General features: G+C 32.2%; 1 protein-coding gene across 4 annotated transcripts; it reads left to right on the top strand.

Annotated features, from left to right (window-relative positions):
* Positions 1–9455: 9455 nt before the first annotated feature.
* On the top strand, positions 9456–15960 carry LOC126740575 (solute carrier family 2, facilitated glucose transporter member 8-like). 4 transcript variants are annotated; one of them, XM_050446651.1, is made up of 7 exons: positions 9456–9542; positions 10672–10876; positions 10925–11060; positions 11118–11303; positions 14758–14877; positions 14932–15098; positions 15155–15960. In XM_050446651.1, the coding sequence occupies exons 2-7, from the start codon at positions 10784–10786 to the stop codon at positions 15950–15952; spliced, it is 1500 nt and encodes a 499-aa protein (XP_050302608.1). In that variant the 5' UTR covers positions 9456–9542; positions 10672–10783; the 3' UTR covers positions 15953–15960. The 4 variants fall into 4 exon arrangements, with proteins under 4 accessions (XP_050302608.1, XP_050302609.1, XP_050302607.1 ...); XM_050446652.1 differs by having other exon boundaries at positions 9469–9542; positions 10662–10876; XM_050446653.1 differs by lacking the exon at positions 9456–9542 and having other exon boundaries at positions 9879–10753; positions 10818–10876.
* The last annotated feature ends 6740 nt before the right edge of the window (positions 15961–22700 follow it).

The following is a 22700-nucleotide window of genomic DNA, read 5'->3' as shown; positions in this document are numbered from 1 at the left end:
AGAAAGTTAGAGATGTAAAATTTTAAACACAACTTCTTCTAACAAATTCATTAGAATCTATTTCAGGATTTTCCCCAAAAACTGTTAAAAATTGAGATATCAGTCCTGAAAGTTAAAAAAAAAATTATTTAGAAAAAAAATCGTGATTCCTAGCGACAAAGTGTTCATATCTCTGAAACTAAGAGAGTTAGAGATGTGAAATTTTAAACACAACTTCTTCTAACAAATTCATTAGACACCTGTTTCAGGACTTTCCCCAAAAACTGTTAAAAATGGAGATATCAGTCCTGAGAGTTGAAAAAAAAATTATTTAGAAAAAAAAATCGTGATTCCTAGGGACAAAGTGTTCATATCTCTGAAACCAAGAGAGTTAGAGATGTGAAATCTTAAACACAATTTCTTCTAACAAATTCATTAGACAACTATTTCTGAATTTTTTTCCAAAAACTGTTAAAAATGGAGATATCAGTCCTGAGAGTTGAAAAAAAAAATTATTTAAAAAAAAATCGTGATTCCTAGGAGAAAGTGTTCATATCTCTGAAACCAAGAGAGTTAGAGATGTGAAATTTTAAACACAACTTCTTCTAACAAATTCATTAAACACCTATTTCAGGATTTTCTCCAAAAACTGTTAAGAATTGAGATATCAGTCCTGAAAGTTAAAAAAAAATTATTAAAAAATAAATCGTGATTCCTAGGGACAAAGTGTTCATATCTCTAAAACTAAGAAAGTTATCACATTTTTTTTTTGGGGAAAATGTATATAATCGTATCAATTTTCAAAAAATAGATATGATTGGACTAACTGAATCAGTACCTTTGTAATTTCATACTTAAATGTTATTTGCTTAGAGAAATTCTTGGTAAGAAAACTCTTTTACAATTTCATAAATCTTCAATTGAGAACCACTGATAATATGCCCTTATTTTTGCTAATAATAGGGAAGGGTCTACAGGGTGATTCAAAAATTAATTACTTAATAATCAAGAAATCACGAATCTGAATATAAATCACCTGGTCACTGAGCCACCGTTAAGCTTAAACCTAATAAAAAAAGACAGAAAGGGGCAATAAAATGATGATCCGTTAATTGCCGTTCCGAAATTGGGAAACTGCGGCAGATAAATTAGCGATAAAAAAGGAAATATGCCGTAACAGTTTTCGATGGTGTCGTCGTGGCCTGCAGGAACGAAGCCGAATATAAATCCCGATTATTGCTGCTGCTCATATAAATTTTATCTGTATTGTTTTCTATAACGGAGATGCCATCGATGGGTTTTTTATGGCAGTTTATCAAAACCTTGGCGAATATCGATAAGAAATCAACGGAAAAATGCGGCGCTATAAGTCTTCGGATTCAGATAATGATGTAAGAATGGAAACTTGACTTCTCTCCGTCTTTTTTCTATTTAGTGAATTGAAAATCATAATTGTTTGTGATAATATACATACAATTCTACACTAAGTATATATTTTACATAACGATATTAGATGTGCCGCCCTTGACGAACGACGCAATAGAGAAATAAATTAAGTCGGGAAACGCGAGTAACTTAAGTATCACTTAAGGAGCAAATTCCTTACGTTGTAGTGATATTTTAAAGTCGTAGAGTGCTCATTTGACAAACAACTGCACTTTCGCAGACTTAAAAGGGTAAATGAAAACGATAAATAACGTAGGGAGGGCGTGAGGAGGACTCCTCCGCTAGTGCCAGATCCGTTTTCGGTTAAATTAAGTTTAAGTTCCGTCAGGTGAAATAGCGGATTTTTACGTGAAAATTGTTCGTTTTTGGCTAATTGAGGTCGTATTTAAATTTTACGTTTGTTTTTTGGAATTTGCGGGTAATTTAATATACTAGGTCAGCCTATGAAGTTTGGTTCTTTTTAACCCCATGAATCAAAATTTATAAAATATGCTTAAGGTTGAAGACACTCATTTATAATTCTGTACAGTAAATCAGTTAATAATTTTGCTTTTTAAGTGGACCCCAAAGAAAAAAGTCTAGAGGTGATAAATCTGGCGATCGCGGAGGCCCTTCAATAACACTATCTCACACAGCCCCAATCGCCCAATTCATAGTTTATTAGAGACCGAATCAAAGCATAATAAATGAATTCAGTTTTTTTTCGATCTAAATATTTTAAAAAAAGAGTCACGAGATTCCGCTATATTGATCTTCGAAGAAATCAGTTTTTGTATTACCATTAACACAATTACATTGAAACAGGAATTTATGTTCAGTTTTAAATTCTTAAAAACACTTATATAGAAAATAATGGGTGTAAATATATAAACACAAAAATATTTTCTTGTGCAAAACAATTTTTTTGCATTTAAATAAAATGTTTCATAGCGTTGAAGTTGGTTTTTCTGAAAAAAAATTCTCTATGGGTTTCAAATCAGGCTTTCGGCAAGGCCAATACAAACACTAATATTTTTCTCTTAAATCCTTAATTAGTCATCTTTGATTAGAAGGGCAACTTTTGCTTCCATTACAATACAACTTCAATAAAACATATAAAATACAACAAAAAAAAACATTAAACATTTAAATCATCTTTATGGCCCCCGAACTGTACTTTATATAAACTGTTTGTTAAGTTGTTTATTTAGATGTTGATATACTGAAAAAATCTTGGAAAAACTGTCCGCCTTTTTGAAAGTTTTTCCTGCAAAACTATTGAAACTCCCTGGAAGACTTTAAAAAATTTCAAATGCCTGGCATAAATGTAAAAATTCTTTCAAATGCATGGAATTTATAAAAACTAACCTTAAATTAACTAGTAAAATTTTATAATTCGATTATAAGTGGCTGGAACCATCATTATTAGGTGACATACTGATGACGTAGTAAATTTACTATTATTAATGCGGACCTAGACTAGATGATCTATTACAAACCCCTAGATATTTACCTACTTTTATTTATTTCTCACTTCTACATAGTTTTTTTTTTTTTTGATAAAAAAAAGATATATTTTTTGCCTTAAGTTGGTCAAATAATTAGCAACTATGCTACAAGCTACTAGTTATTTTTATCTACTCCTAGTTAAAACGCGTTTTTTCATGCAGCTTTTCAGTTTGTGTAAGAAAAATTTAATTTGATTGAACTCTAAAGGTACCTAATTTATTTCAAAATTACTGGAGCTGCCTGGAACAGAATAATTACTCTAAAATGCTCTAAAATATAGTTTAAACCGAAAAATATTAATTACAAACCTCTAGTTATTTTAATACAAACCCCTACTTTTTTTATAATTTTTAGGCATATTTTGACTACTAGTTAAACTGCCTGTGCAAGACCAGGCTTTAATTAGTTTTAAAAAAAAAATATTTTCAAGTAAGCAAAACTCACGTATGTCTTTATTAAATCATATTTTAAATCTTATCGGTTTTGCAATTATACCACTGAGCGTTGATATGAGAATATAAAAATAAAAAAAAAGAAACTTTTATTGTTGATGACAAGCCCTTACATGTATCCAAACCATAATGTAATTTATAATAGCAATAAGGCTCTCTATAGAATATTTCACGCAAATAATATTAATCTAAATAGAATTTTAGAGTCTAATCATGCCAGCAACTTTGGATCAGATTTGGCATCATTACTGTATACCCATATTTTAAAACATTTCAAAAGTAGCATTTCATCAAAAAATGTGTCCACAATAAAACCAAGTAATCAACCTGGACTTCTAGATGCTGACTGTGATAGGGATTCTTTTTTATAGATGAAGCTCACTCACATTCTATAAATAACATTGAAAATAAACATGCGAAAAGTTTCAGTAGTTTTATTTTAAATATACAGTCTCTAAGAAATAAAATGGATGAGCTTCATCTTTTACTTGATTCAGGTGATTTTCCTGATATTGTATTACTAACTGAGCACTGGTTAAAGCCCAACGAATGTTTCTTAATATCTGATTATATTCCTATATCAATTTTTTGTCGGCAACCCTCCATACATGGAGGAACAGCTATTTTAGTTAAACAAACAATTGAAGCTTTTTTCTGTAAAATTAATAAGTATGATAGCTTTCTATTGGAGAAGGTTTTTGAATTCTCCCTTTGTTTTTGTAAGCGATTTAATTTATATGTTCTTTGTGTTTATAGACCACCCACAGGAGATATTGGTATGTTCCTGGACAAACTTGATTCTCTATTATCCCAATTGTCTCTACACTCCATAGTTATATTGGCTGGTGACTTTAATATTAACTTCACTGATGTAAGCTTGCCATCATATCATACATCCCTTTTAAGTATATTGTAATCTTATGACTTGAAGATGCATGTTCTTTCACCCACACGTATAACATCCTCATCTGCAACTACTATTGATTATTTGTGTACAAATTTAAATGATGTGTCATATAGAGTACTCTCATCTGGTATTTCTGACCATGAAGCCATTCTCTCTAGGATTTCATGCAACACTGTATTTCCTTCATCTCATTATATAGGAAGAATTTTCAGCAGAGTAAATTTCAATGTTTTTTCTTCTACTACAGCTTTGGTTAATTCGTTATTTGGAATGCAGTTGAAATGGCTTCTGACCCGTTTACTTTGTTATTTCATGTGCTATGTGACAAGATCAATCAGTGTTTTCCTAAAAAGAGGCTTAAAATGAAAAATAGAAGACCATGGGTTACAGCAGACCTCAGAACTTCAGCTAAAAAACCTCCGTTTTTTGGCTAAGTTGTGCAATTATACAACTAATGCAAACCTTATTCTTTATCATCAGAAATATCGTGGTGTATATAGAAAGACGATACAAGCAGCAAAGGTTAAATATTATAGTGACCGCTTGAATGTGTTCTCAAATAGGCAGAGAGAATGTTGGTCAATTATAAATGACTTCAGGCATTCTCACAAGAAAGTTTCAGAAGCAGAAGTAAGACCAAATAGTTTAAATGATTATTACTGTAATATTCCTCATTTATTGCTCAATGATGTGAATACTAATATTGATCCTTTGCATTATATTCAACAAGTGTCAGTTCAAAATTCTTTTTTCTTTTATCCTGTTAGCCTTACTGACGTTAGAGATGCAATTAAAAGCTTAAAAACCCGTAAATTGGCTGGAAGCTGATGGGATATCATCAAAATTACTACTCCTTTTGCCTGACACAGCATTGAGAGCCTTAGTTTCTGCCATAAACAATTCCTTTCATAATGGTATCTTTCCAGCATGTTTGAAAGAGGCAGTGATTATCCCTCTTTATAAGGGTGGAGATTTGAGTGAGCCTTTTAATTTCCGTCCAATTTCTATATTATCTACCCTCTCAAAGATAGTTGAAAAAATCAGAATTTTGTCTTTTTTGCAACATAATTGCATTTTATCTGCAAATCAGTTTGGATTTCAAACGGAAAAAGGGACTCATGACGTTCTTTTCGGCTTTTTGGAGAGTGTTTATGTGTCCTTAAATTCTGGAGAGTCCGCGGCATTTGATTGTGTAGATCATGGAATACTGCTGTCTAAGCTCAATAATTATGGCTTTAGAGGTGTGGCATTGCAATGGCTGGAATCCTATCTGTCTAATCGTACCCAAAGAGTTACAGTATCTGGATGTTTATCCGATTCCAGATCCCTTAAAACTGGAGTACCTCAGGGTATAGGTACCACTATTATTTTTGCTCTATATAAATGATTTGGGTTCATTAAAACTGCAGGGCAATGTGGTTCAGTTTGCTGATGATACCACCATTTTATGAAATCATAGAGATTCTGATAGTGTTAGAGCCCAGGTTTTTAAGGATCTTAAGATTTTATCGGAGTGATGTGCTGCAAACAGGCTTGTATTTAATGTGGGCAAAACCTTTATTATGGGATTTAAGTGTCACGTTCAGGGCCTTATGTTTAGTGAAAACTCCCCCTTGCAAAACAAAGAAAGCTGTAAGCTCCTTGGTATTACCATTGATGGTCGCCTTCGCTTCGAAGATCATATCCTTATTGTTGCATCAAAATTATCCTCTGGATGCTTTGCAGTAAAAATGGCGGGGAATGAGCTGGGAGGGGTAGTTGCACGTTCAGTGTACTTTTCTCTTATTGAGTCCCATCTTCGTTATGGCTTGCTTTTTTGGGGCTTAAGCAACAAGGGATTATTAAACATAATTTTTGTGATTCAAAAAAAGGCAGTTAGATACCTATGTTATACCTATGTTCCGCTGGGTTAAGAGATTCTTGTAAACCTCTCTTTATATCTCAAAAAATCCTAACTCTTTTTTCTCTTTTTATCTTAGAAACAGCTACTCTTATTCATAAATGTCCTAAACCTCCCTTTAACACTGGTCATATGACTCGCCAGGTTAACGATTTTCCCTTACCAATCCCTACATCCTCCCTCACCAAGAACTCACTTATATACCTTAGCAAAAAAATTTACAACCATGTTCCTCTATGTATCAGACAAATTTTAGAAGTTAAGAAATTAAAATCACTTTTATTATCCAGGACATATTACAGCCTTGACGATTTTTTAATGGTACCTTTTGACCTGTGCTCTGATATCATTTTAGTGTTTTAGTTTTGTTTCCTATTAAATGATTTAATTTACTTCCTCTAAATTCTGTTTTATTGACAGCTTTACTTATTTTTTAATCAAATTTATCAAAAAGATGCTTTTTTTTCTTGTTTGTAAATTTTATGGTAAAGTGTTTTAGATGTTATGTTTATTTGAAATTTAAAATTTAAAGTGAATTTGGAATTTTTTAGTTTTTAGGATGCTTGTACACAAGATTTTGTTGTCTTATTACGTAAGACAACAAAATCTTGAAACAGCACATTTTCTTTCTTTCTTTCTTTCTTTCTATCCAAAAAAAAATGGATACAAAGTGTATGGATTTCGTCACAGTTTTACATGTTATATTCTTGGCCTAAAAAAAAATATTACTAACTACCTAGATAACTAAAATTCAAAAAGATCCACCTATACTATATATTACAAAAAAAAAGTTAAAATAGTCAAAAGTAAAGTGACATCGTTAAAAAAGTGATAAAACTGCCTAATCGGCTAGATAGCTATCTATCTCAGTGGCGGCTTTTGGGGTAGAGCCACAGTGCCATGGCTCTACCTAATAAACGTTGAAAATAAAAAAAAAATTATTTATTTTTTAAATTTTTACTTCAGTCCAAAAAAATATCTTGATATTAATATTTAATACCAATTATACAATTAAAATACTGGAACGCAGCCAGTGCAAGATTCCGCAAATTTCGCTAATGCGAAATCGAAGACGTAGTTGTCGCGCCAGGCCCCGTATTGATGCGTGTTATACATGTGGTAAAGTTAAATAATTTTAAAATTAAATAATATAAAATTAATAAAATAATAAATAAAATAAAAAATTAAATAATTTTGGGCCGGGCTCCAAACCAATAGAATCTTTTCTAGCAAAACGTGCGTGATATTGTTTGTTTTGATTATTCATCGGGCGTTCGCGGTTCCGTAGAGATCTTTTATTTTATTTGGCTGGCGTTTTCGGCTTTGTTGGTTTTTTATTTTTATTGAATATTAAAAACAATTAATAAAATTAGTTTTTTAAAAGCAAATCCATTTTCCACTTTATCATTGGAACAAAAAGTAGAAATAAAGGAGTTAGGGCGACCGTTGCCCGATTTAAATATTGAAATTTTTTTTTGACTTATTAGAAACAATAGAATTACTTATTTGTGTACCTTACTGTAAATGGAAGAAAATGGAAAACTGTATGTTGCCTCTGACCTGAAGTATTGACATTTCCACGTAGTTTTTGTAAGTTCATTTCCCTAAATTTCAAAATTTTTAAAATGTATATTTTTATCTACAAAAAAATAATAGAAAACTTATTGCGTTATAATTTTGATAATAAAATGTTATAATTTCGATCACTCGTTCGGTCATGATAAAATTAGATCAAGGTTTGGCCCTATCTCCCTGAACTGTCAGGAGCCGCCACTGATCTATCTACATCATAAAAACATTTATTGGCTAGGAATTCCTTTAACATTCTTTTAAATATCGAAACGGTTTCGCTAATCTTTATATCATTCCGTAATTTGTTGTATAGTTTTGGACCTATTCTTAATACAATTTTTTTAGAAATAAGTAGCCTGCTATGAGGCATGGACAAGTCATTTCTAGAACGAGTTGGGTAATTATAAAACTACCATTAACACTAAAGGAATTAAAATTCTTAAAAACATATAAACAAACTTCAAATATATACACACACGGGACCGTCAATAATACAAATAAATATAAAATACAACGGTCACGGCTAATAGATATTAGTTGCATACTTTAGTGTGCGTTATGCTTTATATTTATACATTTTGTTATTGTTGTTATATTTCCACTTCAACAAATTTTTCAGTTATAAAAAATATGTTAATTTGTCATTGCTGGTATGATCTTCTTCACCAATCTAACCTCCTCGTTTGCCCTTGTAACATGTTTCAATTATGAGTAATGTCTAAATTGTTAAATATGATCCTGTTTGATTTCATTTCCTAAGACTCTAAAATATATACAGTGTATCGGGATAAAGAACCCTCCATCCCTGTAAAATGTTTATTTTTTAATTTAAATAAATTGATCCTCAACGGTAGCATTGAAATTTGAGGTTATAAAACTCAGTGTCACGCCGAGTATTTTATGTGCAGATCCCACTTCTGAAATACAAATCAATTTCACTAACCATTGCCCAGAATCTCTAGTTACATATCAACATAAATAAAAATATTAAATGGTCGGATTAGGTTGGTGCTCACTCAGTATATTTATGATATATTATACGTGCAGATCCCACTTCTGATATATGTATACGCCTACTTCGATAATTGGATTTGTCGAGTTGGCACACCTGGTGTTAATACATGGAAATGCCGAAATATTCGACAAACTTGCAAATTATTTGCATAAATTTGTCGTTACCGAGGACAGCTGGAGGATGTGCAAAGATGATAAGTCTGTTTCGCATTTACAGTATTACAGGAGGGATTTACCGAATAACTTGGCAACAATAATATAACAATTATCTTTAGTTACTTAATGTAGGAGAGAAAGGGAGACTGTGCAATTTAAAAAGACCGCCGAGGTTTTCAAGATGGTATATGGAACAGTCATTTTATTAAGAATTTTGACTATTAATTAAAAAAAAAAACACATTTTACATTTAGAGGATCAAAACGTTAAGCATGCATATTCAATACCCGTATTTTTATGGATTACTTACTTGCAGATCATCCGCCAAATAATCAAGATTCTCGTGAACGTTAGTCAAGTTCAACACGTGACTTATATGTGTGCTAAGTTTGGAAAGGCACCGCTATTGCCATCCTTTTTCTACTTAATTGACGTCCCACAAGACGTATGTCCTAGCCCTGTGTTAAGCAATAGATATCGCGAGCGATCGATATCGCGAATTCCCCACATTGCTTTTCTTTAAATTGCAACGAAATCGTTGTTGTCGGTAGGGTTCGCCTGTTTTGATCGACGTTATAACCTAATTTTGTATAGTGTGTATGTAGTTTTGTAAAAAAAAGAAAACAAGGTAGGAAAATTTTAAGGTTAGCTTTGTGACGTAATATTGTGACGTGTGTTATTACGGCTTCCTCGGTCATTGTAACGTAAGGAAACCGTAATACCGAGGTAAAGTCAAGTTTATTGTAATGATGCCATTATTAAATTATTAAATAAAAAGCTGAAATATTGGGTTATGTTATTTTATTTATGCTGTAAATTTAATTTTTTTTTTTTTTAATAATAAATTGCATTTTTTTGTGTTTTTAGAGCAATATTTATTTTGTACCTATCGTTTTTATAAAAATTAAAATTAATCTTTTACGATTGATTAATCAAATGTGTTGTCAAAAAAATTGGATTTTTTCGCAAACGAAGATTTTAAATTTAATTGTGACCGTACCATCGGTTTAGTTGGGATAAATTAGCCAGAATTGAGTACCCAATTGATTCACTTTGCTGCAATATTAAAAAAAAGGCCCATCTTGATTTTGTTTTAATTTTTTTAGTACTATATTGTAGATACTAATTTTCGGCAAATTTTTTTTAATTAAATCTCTGATATGCCTAGAATTGCCATAGAACTTACCGTAAAGAAACTTGGTGCTTTAGTTAGAAAAAAATAGCAACAGCTGACTATTTACTTCACTCACTTATCTGCAAGAATCAAAAAGAGGGCTATTAATGACACCATCATGATTTTCTTTAATTTCTTTTCAACCTATATTGTAGGTACTCATTTTTACCTACTTTTTCCAAATAAAACGATTCTATCACTTAATAAATGATTTTTGCTGTTAGATGCTTAGCCTTGAAACTCACAGGGCAATATTATCAATTTTCTCAAAAACTCTCTTGAAATCAGACCCTATATGCCAAATCTCGCTTTAATATTGCCTTCTCTTAAGAAGCATTAAATTATGAACTAAAAACAATATTAGTTATTCTCCGACCTATATTTAATAAACATCTTATATCAAGCCAAAACAGTTAAATAGAAAAAAAAAATTAGTTTCAATTTAAATCACTTATAAGAATATATTTGAACGTTAATTGCGCATCCAAAACTTATTTATATACAATCGGGTCGTTTCATATACAAAACTGCTTGGAACGTTGTTGTTCATAACCTAGACCCATAGAAATTTAGTAAACTTTAGGCCAGTGCTATGTAAACCTCCAGACACGCGACACCGCTATATATACAATCATACATAAAGACAAAGTCCAATTTATACCGAGGTTAGTTGATAATTTATTTATTTGTATTCGATGGAGAGAAATGGTTGTAAAAATGATTTATTAGAAAAGAATAATGACGGAAAAGCCGCCTTGGAGCTGCCATGGAGACAATCACTTAAGCAGGTAAATTTCACTTTTTGATTGTGTATATCCTTTAATTGTTTTCAATAGATTTTAGCTGCTTGCATAGCTCACTCGCTCGTTATTCATGCGGGGATCAATATGGCTTTTAGCGCAGTACTTTTACCGCAACTAAGGGAGTCAAATAGTGACATAAAAATTGATATTCATCAAGCTTCTTGGATAGGTAATCAATATTTAGCACCCACTGATTTGATCAATTTTTTTATAATACAATTTTCAGCCAGTATTGTAACTGCCTTCATACCACTGGGGGCATTAACAATCGGTCCGTTAATGGACAAATTCGGACGCAAGAAAATGTGCATACTAACTGCGGTGCCCTTCGCATTATCCTGGTTGCTACATAATTTCGCTAGTAACGTTTGGTTTATTTATGTTGCCAGGATTATTGCTGGTTTTGGATCAGGTAAGGAAACCATACGTCTTTTTTGAATGAAAACAGATTTAAGCATGATGATATCAGACTTATTATGGAATAAAACTGGCTTCAACAAAATGGTGCTGTACTAGAAATAGAAATTAAATGGCTATAAGTTATTGCAGAACTAATTGAAAAACGTGCACATCGAAGATTTCTGGCTTCAACAAGAGTCAAAAATCATTTAAAAGAAATTACTTTCTAAAATAATAATAATTTTATCATAAGAAAGGGTTAAATCATATGTATTTTAAAGATATTTGTTTCAACAATGACCAGAATAACTAAATGAAATAATGCCAGAAACATGTTTTGTGGCTGAAGAAGTTGATCAAGAAAAGATTGACTTTGTTTGACCATTGATTGATAAGCTAATATAGGCAATAAAATGAAACATCTATAAATATTTTTTATTTATGTTATGTATACATATATGGATAATCTAATCAACCTAATATGCATGCAATGCAACTTAAGAATGCAAACAATACCGAAATTCTTAGATACTACCTAAAGCAAAAAATCGAGGATAATTTTATTGTTGGCGAAGAAAACCAACATTTGATTGGTCGTGTTCTTTTAAAATCAAAAGTCCAATATCCAATAAATTGTAGGAATGAAAACCGTTATCAAATAGCGCTAGCAAATGGCAGTCAATACAGTCAAAACAAATTACAACGATTAGATAAGGAATTAACTATTTAAAAGCAAGTTAGCACAGTCTTTCAGAATATAGTTAAAAAAATCATGTTTCGGTTAAACATAGTTTTTTGGTAAGTTGTAAAATTTCAAGTTATTTCTTACATTTCTTTTTCTGATCTGAAGTTGAAATATACATTACTTTAAATATTTATATTTAAAGAGCTTTATATACTATTGGCTATTTTTCAAATTTATTTTGGAATTAGGTATTAAGTAATATACTAACAACAATTTTCTATTCATGGAGAAATTTGCATAATGAAAAATATATCCGGTCTATATTAAATTAATTTTCTCAATTTCATTCGAGATTGTCCGAATCATTTTTAAATCATCAGTCTTTTCTATGTGTTTATTCTGTCTAAGTTAATCGTAGCAAGTTTGAGAATAGACCCAACCCTGTCTCATATAAGGCTTTTATGATAACACTGTGCCTTACCTTGTCAAAAGCTTTTTCCATATCAGTGTATATAACAGTGAAACATTACTATTGTGTAAAAAACATAGAAACACGAAAGATGTCTCAACTTCACAAGATAATATAAGAAATAATTTAAGGTCCCAAGAACTTTTATCAATATTCAAACACTTCTGATCAATCTGGCCTTTTTAGACGCAATTAGCGTCTATTTTAGCCCTGAAAATATTAAAATTATCACTTATCAAAACATCGTCGTGATGGTAAATTTGACGGTGAAAACCTTGGGTTAAGCTACTGCCCTGTTTATATGTTATAACGCAATGATACCCTCAAGAATGTTTTTTTTTTTTTTTTTTTAACTAACTATATTAGTATTTTGTTCCCATTACCCACATTACGAAAACACTGATTTATAATGAGATTTGATCAGAACTAAGGGAATGAGAGCACTTTGAAATCTCGGAAAAAAGTCAATTTTTGACATCGTCTTTGAGCTCAAAAGTGGGCTCCAAAAATGCGATATCTCGCCTAGTATGATAGCTATGACCTTGCGGATGATCTCGTTATATTCAGAAAGACTAAACTAAGTAAAATCCGTTGGAATTTTTCCGATAGTGCCCGTAGTAGCCGAGATATCGACCTTCAAAGTTTGGGATTTTTCATTTTTCGGTATCGGATTTTTCACCAAAAAATATTTTTTTTCCAATTTGAACTAATTGTACCAGCGGCTTATTCCAATCACCTACATGACGAAAACACCGGGTTATAACGGGATTCGACCAGAATTAAGGGAATGAGAGCACTTTGAAAATACGGAAAAAGTCACTTTCTGACCTCGTTTTTGAGCCCAAAAATGAGCTCTAAAAATGCGATATCTCAGCTAGTATGATAGCTATGACCTTGCGGATGATCTCGTTGTATTCAGAAGGACTAAACTAAGTCAAATACATTGGAATTTTTCCGATAGTGCCCGTAGTAGCCGAGATATCGACCTTCAAAGTTTGGGATTTTTCATTTTTCGGTATCGGATTTTTCACCAAAAAATATTTTTTTTCCAATTTGAACTAATTGTACCAGCGGCTTATTCCAATCACCTACATGACGAAAACACCGGGTTATAACGGGATTCGACCAGAATTAAGGGAATGAGAGCACTTTAAAAATACGGAAAAAGTCAGTTTCTGACCTGGTTTTTGAGCCCAAAAATGAGCTCTAAAAATGCGATATCTCAGCTAGTATGATAGCTATGACCTTGCGGATGATCTCGTTGTATTCAGAAGGACTAAACTAAGTCAAATACATTGGAATTTTTCCGATAGTGCCCGTAGTAGCCGAGATATCGACCTTCAAAGTTTGAAATTTTTCATTATTCGAGTATCCCCCCAGTATCGAAATTTCACTAAAAAAAAATTTTTTTCGAATTTGACCTAACTGTACCAGCGGCTTATTCCAATCACGTACATCACGAAAACACCGGGTTATAATAAGATTTGATCAGAACTAAGGGAATGAGAGCACTTTAAAAATTCGGCAAAAGTCAGTTTCTGACATCGTTTTTGAGCCCAAAAATGGGCTCTAAAAATGCGATATCTGGGCTAGTAGGACAGCTATGACCTTGTGGATGATGTCGTTGTATTCAGAAGGACTAAACTAAGTAAAATCCGTTGAAATTTTTCCGATAGTGCCTGTACTAGCCGAGATATCAACCTTCAAAGTTTGGAATTTTTCATTTTTCGGGTATACCCCCCCCGTATCGGATTTTTCCCCAAAAAAAAATTTTTTTTTCGAATTTGAACTAATTGTATCAGCGGCTTATTCCAATCACCTACATCATGAAAACACCGGGTTATAACGAGATTCGACCAGAACTAAGTGAATGAGAGCACTTTGAAAATTCGGAAAAAACTGAGTTTCTGACCTCGTTTTTGAGCCCAAAAATGGGCTCTAAAAATGCGATATTTCGGCTAGTATGACAGCAATGACCTTCTAAATAGTCTCGTTGTATTCAGAAGGACGAAATTAAGTCAAAACCGTTAGAATTTTTCCGATAGTGCCCCTAGTATCCAAAATATCGACCTTCAAAGTTTGGGATTTTTTATATTTCGGATATACCCCTCCGTATTAAATTTTTCACCAAAAATTGATTTTTTTCGAATTCGAAGTAACTATACCAGCGGCTCCATCAGATACATCAAGAAAACACCGTGTTATAACAAGATTTGAGCAGAACTACGGGAGAGCACCTTGAAAATTCGGAAAAGAGTCATGTGCTACTTCTTAATTCGACCGTAGGCAAACTAACTTTTATTATTCTTACAGGAATTAGTACTGTGGCAATCGTCTATGTCAGCGAAATCTCACATCCCAAGTACAGGCCGATGTTACTTACTTTCAATAGCGTTTTCGTAACTTTAGGGATCCTTTTAACCTGCATTTTAGGTACGGAAGTGTACAATATAAGACTTTGCCGGCTGTAACTCATAACTATTTCAGGTTTCGGCCTTCATTGGACCGCAATGGCAAAAATAAACTTTATACTAGCAACAGGCTCCTTAATTGGCTTATGCTTTATACCAGAAAGCCCTTATTGGCTCCTGGTGTTCAAACGTGACAAAAAAGAATGTGCTAGAGCAATGAAATGGCTGTACACGGATCAGCAGGTAAACAAACCCTTCCTCACTCACCCCTTAAGACTATTTTATAATTTATTTTATAGGTGTATGAAGAACAATTTCAAAGAATTTTAGACTCTCCGCAATCGAACCCACGGGACCAAAAATCTGACCTAAAATTCTATAAGAAGCCGATCGTGTGGAAGCCACTGGTCATATTGCTCATTCTGTTCATCTGTCAACAGCTGTCGTCCGCATACGTCATCATCTTTTATGCCGTAGATATATTCAAAAAAATCGGCGGGAACTTCAAACATATCGGCTTAATAGACGAGTTTGTTGCCCTAATCTTATTGGGCAGCATCAGATTCGTCATGGCCATAGTACTCGCCGTGATATCCAGAAAAGTGGGTCGCAGAACCTTAATGTTTGTCTCGGGGGTCGGAATGATTGTCACCAGTTTTTTGGTCGGATTATACATGTTTCTCTCTCATAAATCCACATTAGACAAGGAGGTAGAATCTCAAACTGAATCCGATGGTACTATCGCGGTTGTTTTAGTTTTATGTTACATTTGCTTCAGCTCGTTTGGTTGGCTGGTGATTCCCTGGACTCTTATTGGTGAATTATTACCCGTTAAGGTCAGAGGAGTGTTGGGAGGAGTCGTAGTGTCAGTGGCGTACGTGGTGATGTTCTTAGTGGTGAAACTGGCACCGTATCTTATGGAGAACGTTCGGTTGGAGTTTTTGTTTTTCGGACTCAGTGTGGAAAATGTAGTGGGCGTTTTGTTTTTGTACTTTTACTTGCCGGAGACTTTGGGGAAGACGTTCGATGATATCGCCAACTGTTTTGATAAAACTAGTAGTGGAGAAGTGGTTGAAATGATCAAAATAAAACCGTGAAGTATTAGTATAGGAGTTTTATTTAGATGTGACCATAAATGTTTGTGGTATTTTGAGTGTTATCCAGGTGGCTTAATTGAATTATTAGTAATAATTTTATATTAATTAATATCTATTTTAATAATGAACTTATTTTTGTATTATAAAATATACTGGAAAAAGCATGATAATTTATTAAATCGTTATAGGAAAAATATTTTAAAAAAGCCTATTAAAGTAAATAAATCGTTAAATAGAAAGCAAACATATGTGTGCCACGCCCATTTTTTGGACTAATTGCCTCGAATAATAAAAAAATTTATTATTTATTATACTAAATTTATTAAATAATATGCACGTCTTTTATTTAAAATTGCTCTAACTTAATATTGATAAAATGGTGAATGCGCCGTGAGAATCTTGATTGATATGTATTAAAAGAAGGGGCGTGGCACGTATTATTTAAAAATTTGTAAATATGGTATTGGAGTGCCTGAAAAAACCCAAAAAATGCTTGAAAAAATTTGAGTTTTGAAAGAGGCTTAACTGCCTGGACAAAACAATAAATTAATTAATGACCTGCTTAAAATAATAAAAAATTTAATGATTTATGATGCGTTAAAAAATACATCAAATTGATTTAATTGAATATTGATAAAATGGTGAAGGCGCCGTAAGAATCTTATTACAACAGAAAAGGGCGTGGCACACAGACATTCTCCCAAGTAGTTGTGGTTTTTTTGTTTTTTTATTTTTTCCATGATAGAGCTATATTTTTTCTAGAGCTATATTTCCATGATAGAGCTATATATATAGAGATATTTTTCTCAGTGTGTCAAATTTAATATGATATCAAAGTCATCTCAGTTGCTTGGAAAAAGCGTAAAAATGTGCCTGGGAAAAATAAAAAAGTCTCAACTTGCGTGAAATTTATATAAAGAACAAATGCGTTACTGTTATATGAAATTTTGAGATTGGATACCAAACACCATTTCTTAGATAGTACTCGAAAGAAAATTGAATTGTGTCACTTTTCCTCTAAGTGACTTAATTCAAATTCCTGTAATAAACATTCAATTTCTTTGAAAATCCGGAAAATGGAGAGATATATTATTTTCTATCTTTTTTGGAAAATGTAACATTTATGCCAACTTAAACCTAGAATAAAATTAATATAATACAGATATAGTGGAATAAAAAATTACCAGTGACAAACAAGAAAAAAACTGAAGTTCCTGAAATAAAATTATAAATTAATCCGAAAATCTGAATAACTTAAACATATTTCTCAGAACAAATGAGAACAAATTTCATAAAATTCTTGAGATAAATCTGAAAAAGACTCACAAAGTGTATACTGAAACATTTAGTGTAAATCCTTGAAAATCGTCAAAAATGATTTAAGTAAATGCCCAGGATACAAGAATTCTTCCGACTTTCCAAAAAAATAAGAAACAGCTTCTGACAAAATAATATTGCAAATTATTCGCAAAGATAAAATCATAGAAGTGGCCTTAAAAACTAAAAAGAAACAATTTCATTTTTTTTTTCATTTTTATAGGATTTTAGTAGTCTGTATGACTAGTAGTAGTACTAATAAGTTGTAACTAAATGGCTATGTCAACCTTAGGTACCACCTAGTCGTAGCACTCAAGATTTATATAATTTATATAAAGCCCGTTGGGTATACGCCTCATCGGTATATGCCTAGAATCCCCGATATCTGCTAAGTTGCCAGACATAATATTTACTTTTCTTTTTTGAAAAATTGTCCGAAATAGACGGAATTGTCAATAACAATTTTTCTTTACGCAATAATATCTAAATCTAAGCATTTTATATTTTTTTATGAGAGCAAAAATGCCTCCCTAGCCTCATTAAAATTGTACATATTTCATTTAAAAATGGTTGTAACCTAAATTTTTGAGAAATTAGTATACGATTTAGCATGACCCTATGTATGCGCATAACATACTAATTTGTCGATTTCAGGGCACAGCGTCTAATTTTTAAGGATTATTTGATCTTGTCTTTTTCTTTGTTTATGTGTGATTGTGTTTTTTTGTAATAATTATTGGGAAACTATACATTTTGGTATAATGACAAACAATTAATTTGTATTGTGTGTGATGCAGTGTAGTCAGAGACCAGAAAACTACTTTCTTTGTTCAAAAAGTTCATGTTACAATCTCACTTTTAAAATGACATTTTAATTTTATGATTTATTATTTGTCGTTCGACCCAATCTATACGTTGATGCACAGAAAATTAAAAAAGTTGTGTTATCTTTTCTTTTATATCAGTTAAAAGTCAAAAAAAAATAAAAAATAAGTAAAAAAAAACTGGCGAATGCGGCGGGCATTTCTATCTTCCAGCGCATTCACCAATTTATTTACTTAGCTTTGTTTAAAAAAAAATTTTGTACTTTTTAATCGTACCTAAATAATAAATGAAATGCAACAAGAAAACTAATTATTTTAATAACGAAAAAGAAAATAAGGGATTGCTTAGAATGTACAAGAAGAAGTAGCTAAAGCGCTTGGAATTAGTTTAAGAATGGTGTAAAAGGTTGTATATGAAAACAAGAACAATCTTATTTCCAAGCAGGAAACAAAGTGTAAAAGGAAGAAGCCGAAGACTGAAGATTTAATTGAATGTGTAAAAATGAAGTAACAAATTTGACTAAAAAAAGAAACTAATTATAACTATCATTATCACTAACAGAGTCGAAAAACTCTTCGTCATTTTCTGAATCTTCTTCAAATGGAGCAATGGTTCAACTTGGATATCGAGTACTTTTTCTCTCTTCCACCAGGTTCTAATAATGTTTTCTGTGTAATCCACTGATTTTCGCCAATACTCCTTTGTTCAACAGCTTCAACCTGGTCAGATCTAAGCCCAGCACCCACATGCTTCTCATAATAAGATTTTGACCCTGCCCATATAAGCTCAATGGCATTAAACTGACAATGGTATGGTGGCAATCTTAAAACTTCATGGCCATATTCGCGTACTATTTCGTCAACAGCATATATTTTTGGTCTTTTCAGCGATTTTGCAATTGAAAGTTCGGATTTTAGCATATATGGCAAGGGATTCTGATTTTCTTTTACTAACCATTCATAAATTTCGCTTTTTCTCCAACTTCCATTTGGTTGTTTATTCAAAATTCTTGAATGATACGACGCATTGTCTAATACTATTAAGGAAGGTTCTTGCAAGTTCGGTATTAACTGTTCCTTTAACTATTTTTCTAACATTTCGCAATTCATATTGTCATGATAATCCATACTTTTAGACTTAGAAGAAAAAATTAAACTTGCACCTGAAACGAATCCCGTTGAAGACCCGGCATGTAAAATAATAAATCGTTTTCCCTGACCACATCCTTTTTTTCTTTTCACGCTTTTCACAGATTCATCTTGCCAAGATTTTATTCCACCCCCGTTTGAAAATATCCAAGTTTCATATAAGAATACCACTTTCCTTAACTTTGATTTTTCATTTTGTGTATATTGCCTTAAAAATCCTATTCGTTGGCTCACAATATTTGGTAGTTCACACAAATATCTTCTATTGCAGTTTTTTTTATAGCGAAAACCTATGCTTTTAATTAATTTTAATAAAGCAGAAAGTCCAATTTCCAAAGTGCCGCGTTGCTTTAAAACATCCCTCAGAAATGGCAGCGTTATATTTGTTTTTAGCCTATATAGTTCATAAATCCTATCCCTTAGTTCCATTTTTACACATTCACTTAAATCTTCAGTCTTCGGCTTCTTCCTTTTACACTTTTTTTCCTTCTTGGGAATAAGATTGTTCTTGTTTTCATATACAACCTTTTGCACCATTCTTAAACTAATTCCAAGCGCTTTAGCTACTTCTTCTTGTACATTCTTAGGCAACCCTTTATTTTCTTTTTCGTTCTCGAAGTAATTAATAACATTAAGTACCATTTTTTTGGCTTGAGGATTTAGAAATCCACAAAAAGGCTTTTTCTTTTCCATAATTTGAAATTTAAATTATCTTGTGACAAATAATGTCATCCGTCAATCGAAACGAGACAGGCATGTTTGTTATGAAAGTAATTGTTTTAGAACCACTGCCATTTATCATTTTATCTTCTTTTGATACATTAACGCTGCATATATCTGTTTCGTTTATCTGACGCGTTATAGTTAAAAAACGTTGTTGCGCAAATTGAAATGAAACGTACCTACAAAAGTTTGTCGTTGATAATCCGATACACCCGCACGATAAGAGCGATTTTGACTATAGTATGCGCAATTGAATGTAAATGAACGACATCTAAACGGTTTCTAATTCCATCACATCCTTTATTGCAGATGTGAAAAATCACTTTAAATTCTGGAATAATATTGAAAATTGCCCGTAAATAATGAAATGTTTAAGTAATTACTTTAAATCCTTGGGCGTTGTTAAAATGACGTTGAATTCCTAGAAGAAAATCAAAAAATGCGCGTTTTTAAAAAGTTCATTACGAAAACTCTAGCATCAAACCTAAAAAGATATAAGTCAAGACTCCCGCGGGAATAAGCCCGTATATTTGCCGAGACGACGGCGAATTTCTGCGATGGCTTTATATATAACTTACACTCTTTTTTCACGGTAGCAGGAAAATAACCCGAGAGGGCCTTTAATAATATACTTTGATATAAGATCGTTATTAGTATAATCCATTTGATATTTTAAAAAATCCGTGCACAAAAATGTCAGTCGTTAAAACTTCAAAAATGCGTTTGCAAATATACTAATGCATTAACATGCTACAGAAAATAATGGGCAAAGAGAGAACGACAATGCTTGATAACTCAATTCAATTAGGCCGGACTGTCGCTAGTAGAGAGGGCTAGTAGGGAGCAGTTTTTCACTTTTTAACTTGTTTTTGAGCAAATGGATGTATTTACACGCAAGAACTTTGTTTGTCAGAGGTGTATATTATATACCTGTGCAATAACCTTTATTATGTCCCCATTGGTTGTACAGCTTTTTTGTCATGTCACTTTTTCTATCCCACTTCCCAAAAAAGTAAAATCTGTATTGTTGTGACGAATTCATAATGAGTTACTTATTTTATTCGGTATTACGTCACTTATAGCAAAAATAATTTTTTGTATAATTTAAATTCTTAATAATTGGCGATTTTAATGTGCCCAATTATGTAAGTCATTAAGGCCAGCGGGATAGAAAGAGCACCTCTGTCAATTAATTTTTGTCATATTTTAAGTTAAAGCAATATAATATTGTGCTAAATCAGTCTAATAGGCTGTTAGATTTGATCCTATCACCCTGCCTTTTCAATTGATATAAATTTGTTTAAGAAAAATATTTCTTCTAGGGAACATGTTCATCAAAAATCATATAATTTTAAAAAGGCGAATTTATCTCGTCTCTACTAAATCTCTACTCTATATTTCTTCTAAATAGGTGAATAAGTCAATTTTCTTCTTCTCTTCAATTTTTGAGCATGTAAGATGGTATTTTCTAAATTGATTTTTGCTATAAGTGACTCAATACCCAATAAAATAAGTAACTCATTCCCAAAAAAAGATCGCGAATGGAGGGATACCCACTTTCGTTTAATATAAGGAATGTCAATAAACCTCGTGAAATTAGGCTCATTTAATGCAACGCAAAGCTTTTGCCGTTCGGATGCCACTTTTACACATTTCTGGCATTCCTGCGTCGACGTTTCTGCGGCAAAATAGAGTGATTGGAGTGTAATTTCGGTTTGCTGAGGGGAGGAAATAGTTTTCGGCGTTTTCGGCGGTGACACCGGCACGGCAATCTCCGGGCACAAAGTGTAATTTTGTTTTGCTGACTAAAACGTGCCCCGGAATACTGCTCGCGTTTTTGGAATAGAGCAGCGACACGGTCTTTATTTTAATGTTCGTTTTTTGGTCGGTACTGTAGTGATGTGCGAATAATAGGGACGCAACCGTGTTAGGAAAACAACCCGAGAATATTCTAGCAGACTTGAACATTCCACATCTTTTGCGAGGCATCTCTGGCATTCCATAAACTTCGGTATATGAGAAATGAGTAGATTCCTTAGTGCTGATTTTCTTCTGACAACCCAGACAGCACAAATCTATCCAATGAATATTTTCGAATTTATATCTTGGACACAGCTGACATAACATGAGATAAAAATTTAATCTGGAAGTTTAATGTAATACCTAAATTCTTCACAGTATTGACAACTTCCAAGGGGGTTCCAGAGGGTCAACACTTTATCTATTCAAATTCAAAATTCAAAAATAGTTTATTCAATAGTTGCTGAAAATACAACTAAGTAAAAAAAAATTATTAAATGAATAAACAGTTAGAGCACATTTAAAGTCTTGTGACAACTATGGAAAAGAAGACATCTACTAAGGCAACTAGTGCGCCAGCGTGTAGCGTTTCTTCGTCCTTCGGTATTGCTCCAATAATTAGTGGTATGTAAGTTTTATCTTAAGTAATCCTATTAATTAACCTATACTAATTAATTTTAAAAATATAAAATTATAAAATCAACAAAAACTAAACTATAACAAGTATAAATAAAATAACTACATGAAGAACATATGTACACAATTAAAATAGTACTTAATAAAGAGCAACGTAAAATCTTCAATGAACATAAAACGACTAAGATAATATGACACAAATACATAACACTAAAATATTTGGTATGGATATGGTATTTGGTATAGATAACATGACTATTTAATTTCGAATCCCGGAAAAGCCATAACAATCCATGACC

This window comes from Anthonomus grandis, chromosome 9, assembly GCF_022605725.1.
Source record: "Anthonomus grandis grandis chromosome 9, icAntGran1.3, whole genome shotgun sequence".
Taxonomy (NCBI): domain Eukaryota; kingdom Metazoa; phylum Arthropoda; class Insecta; order Coleoptera; family Curculionidae; genus Anthonomus; species Anthonomus grandis.
This window is presented reverse-complemented; position numbering and strand designations above follow the sequence as displayed.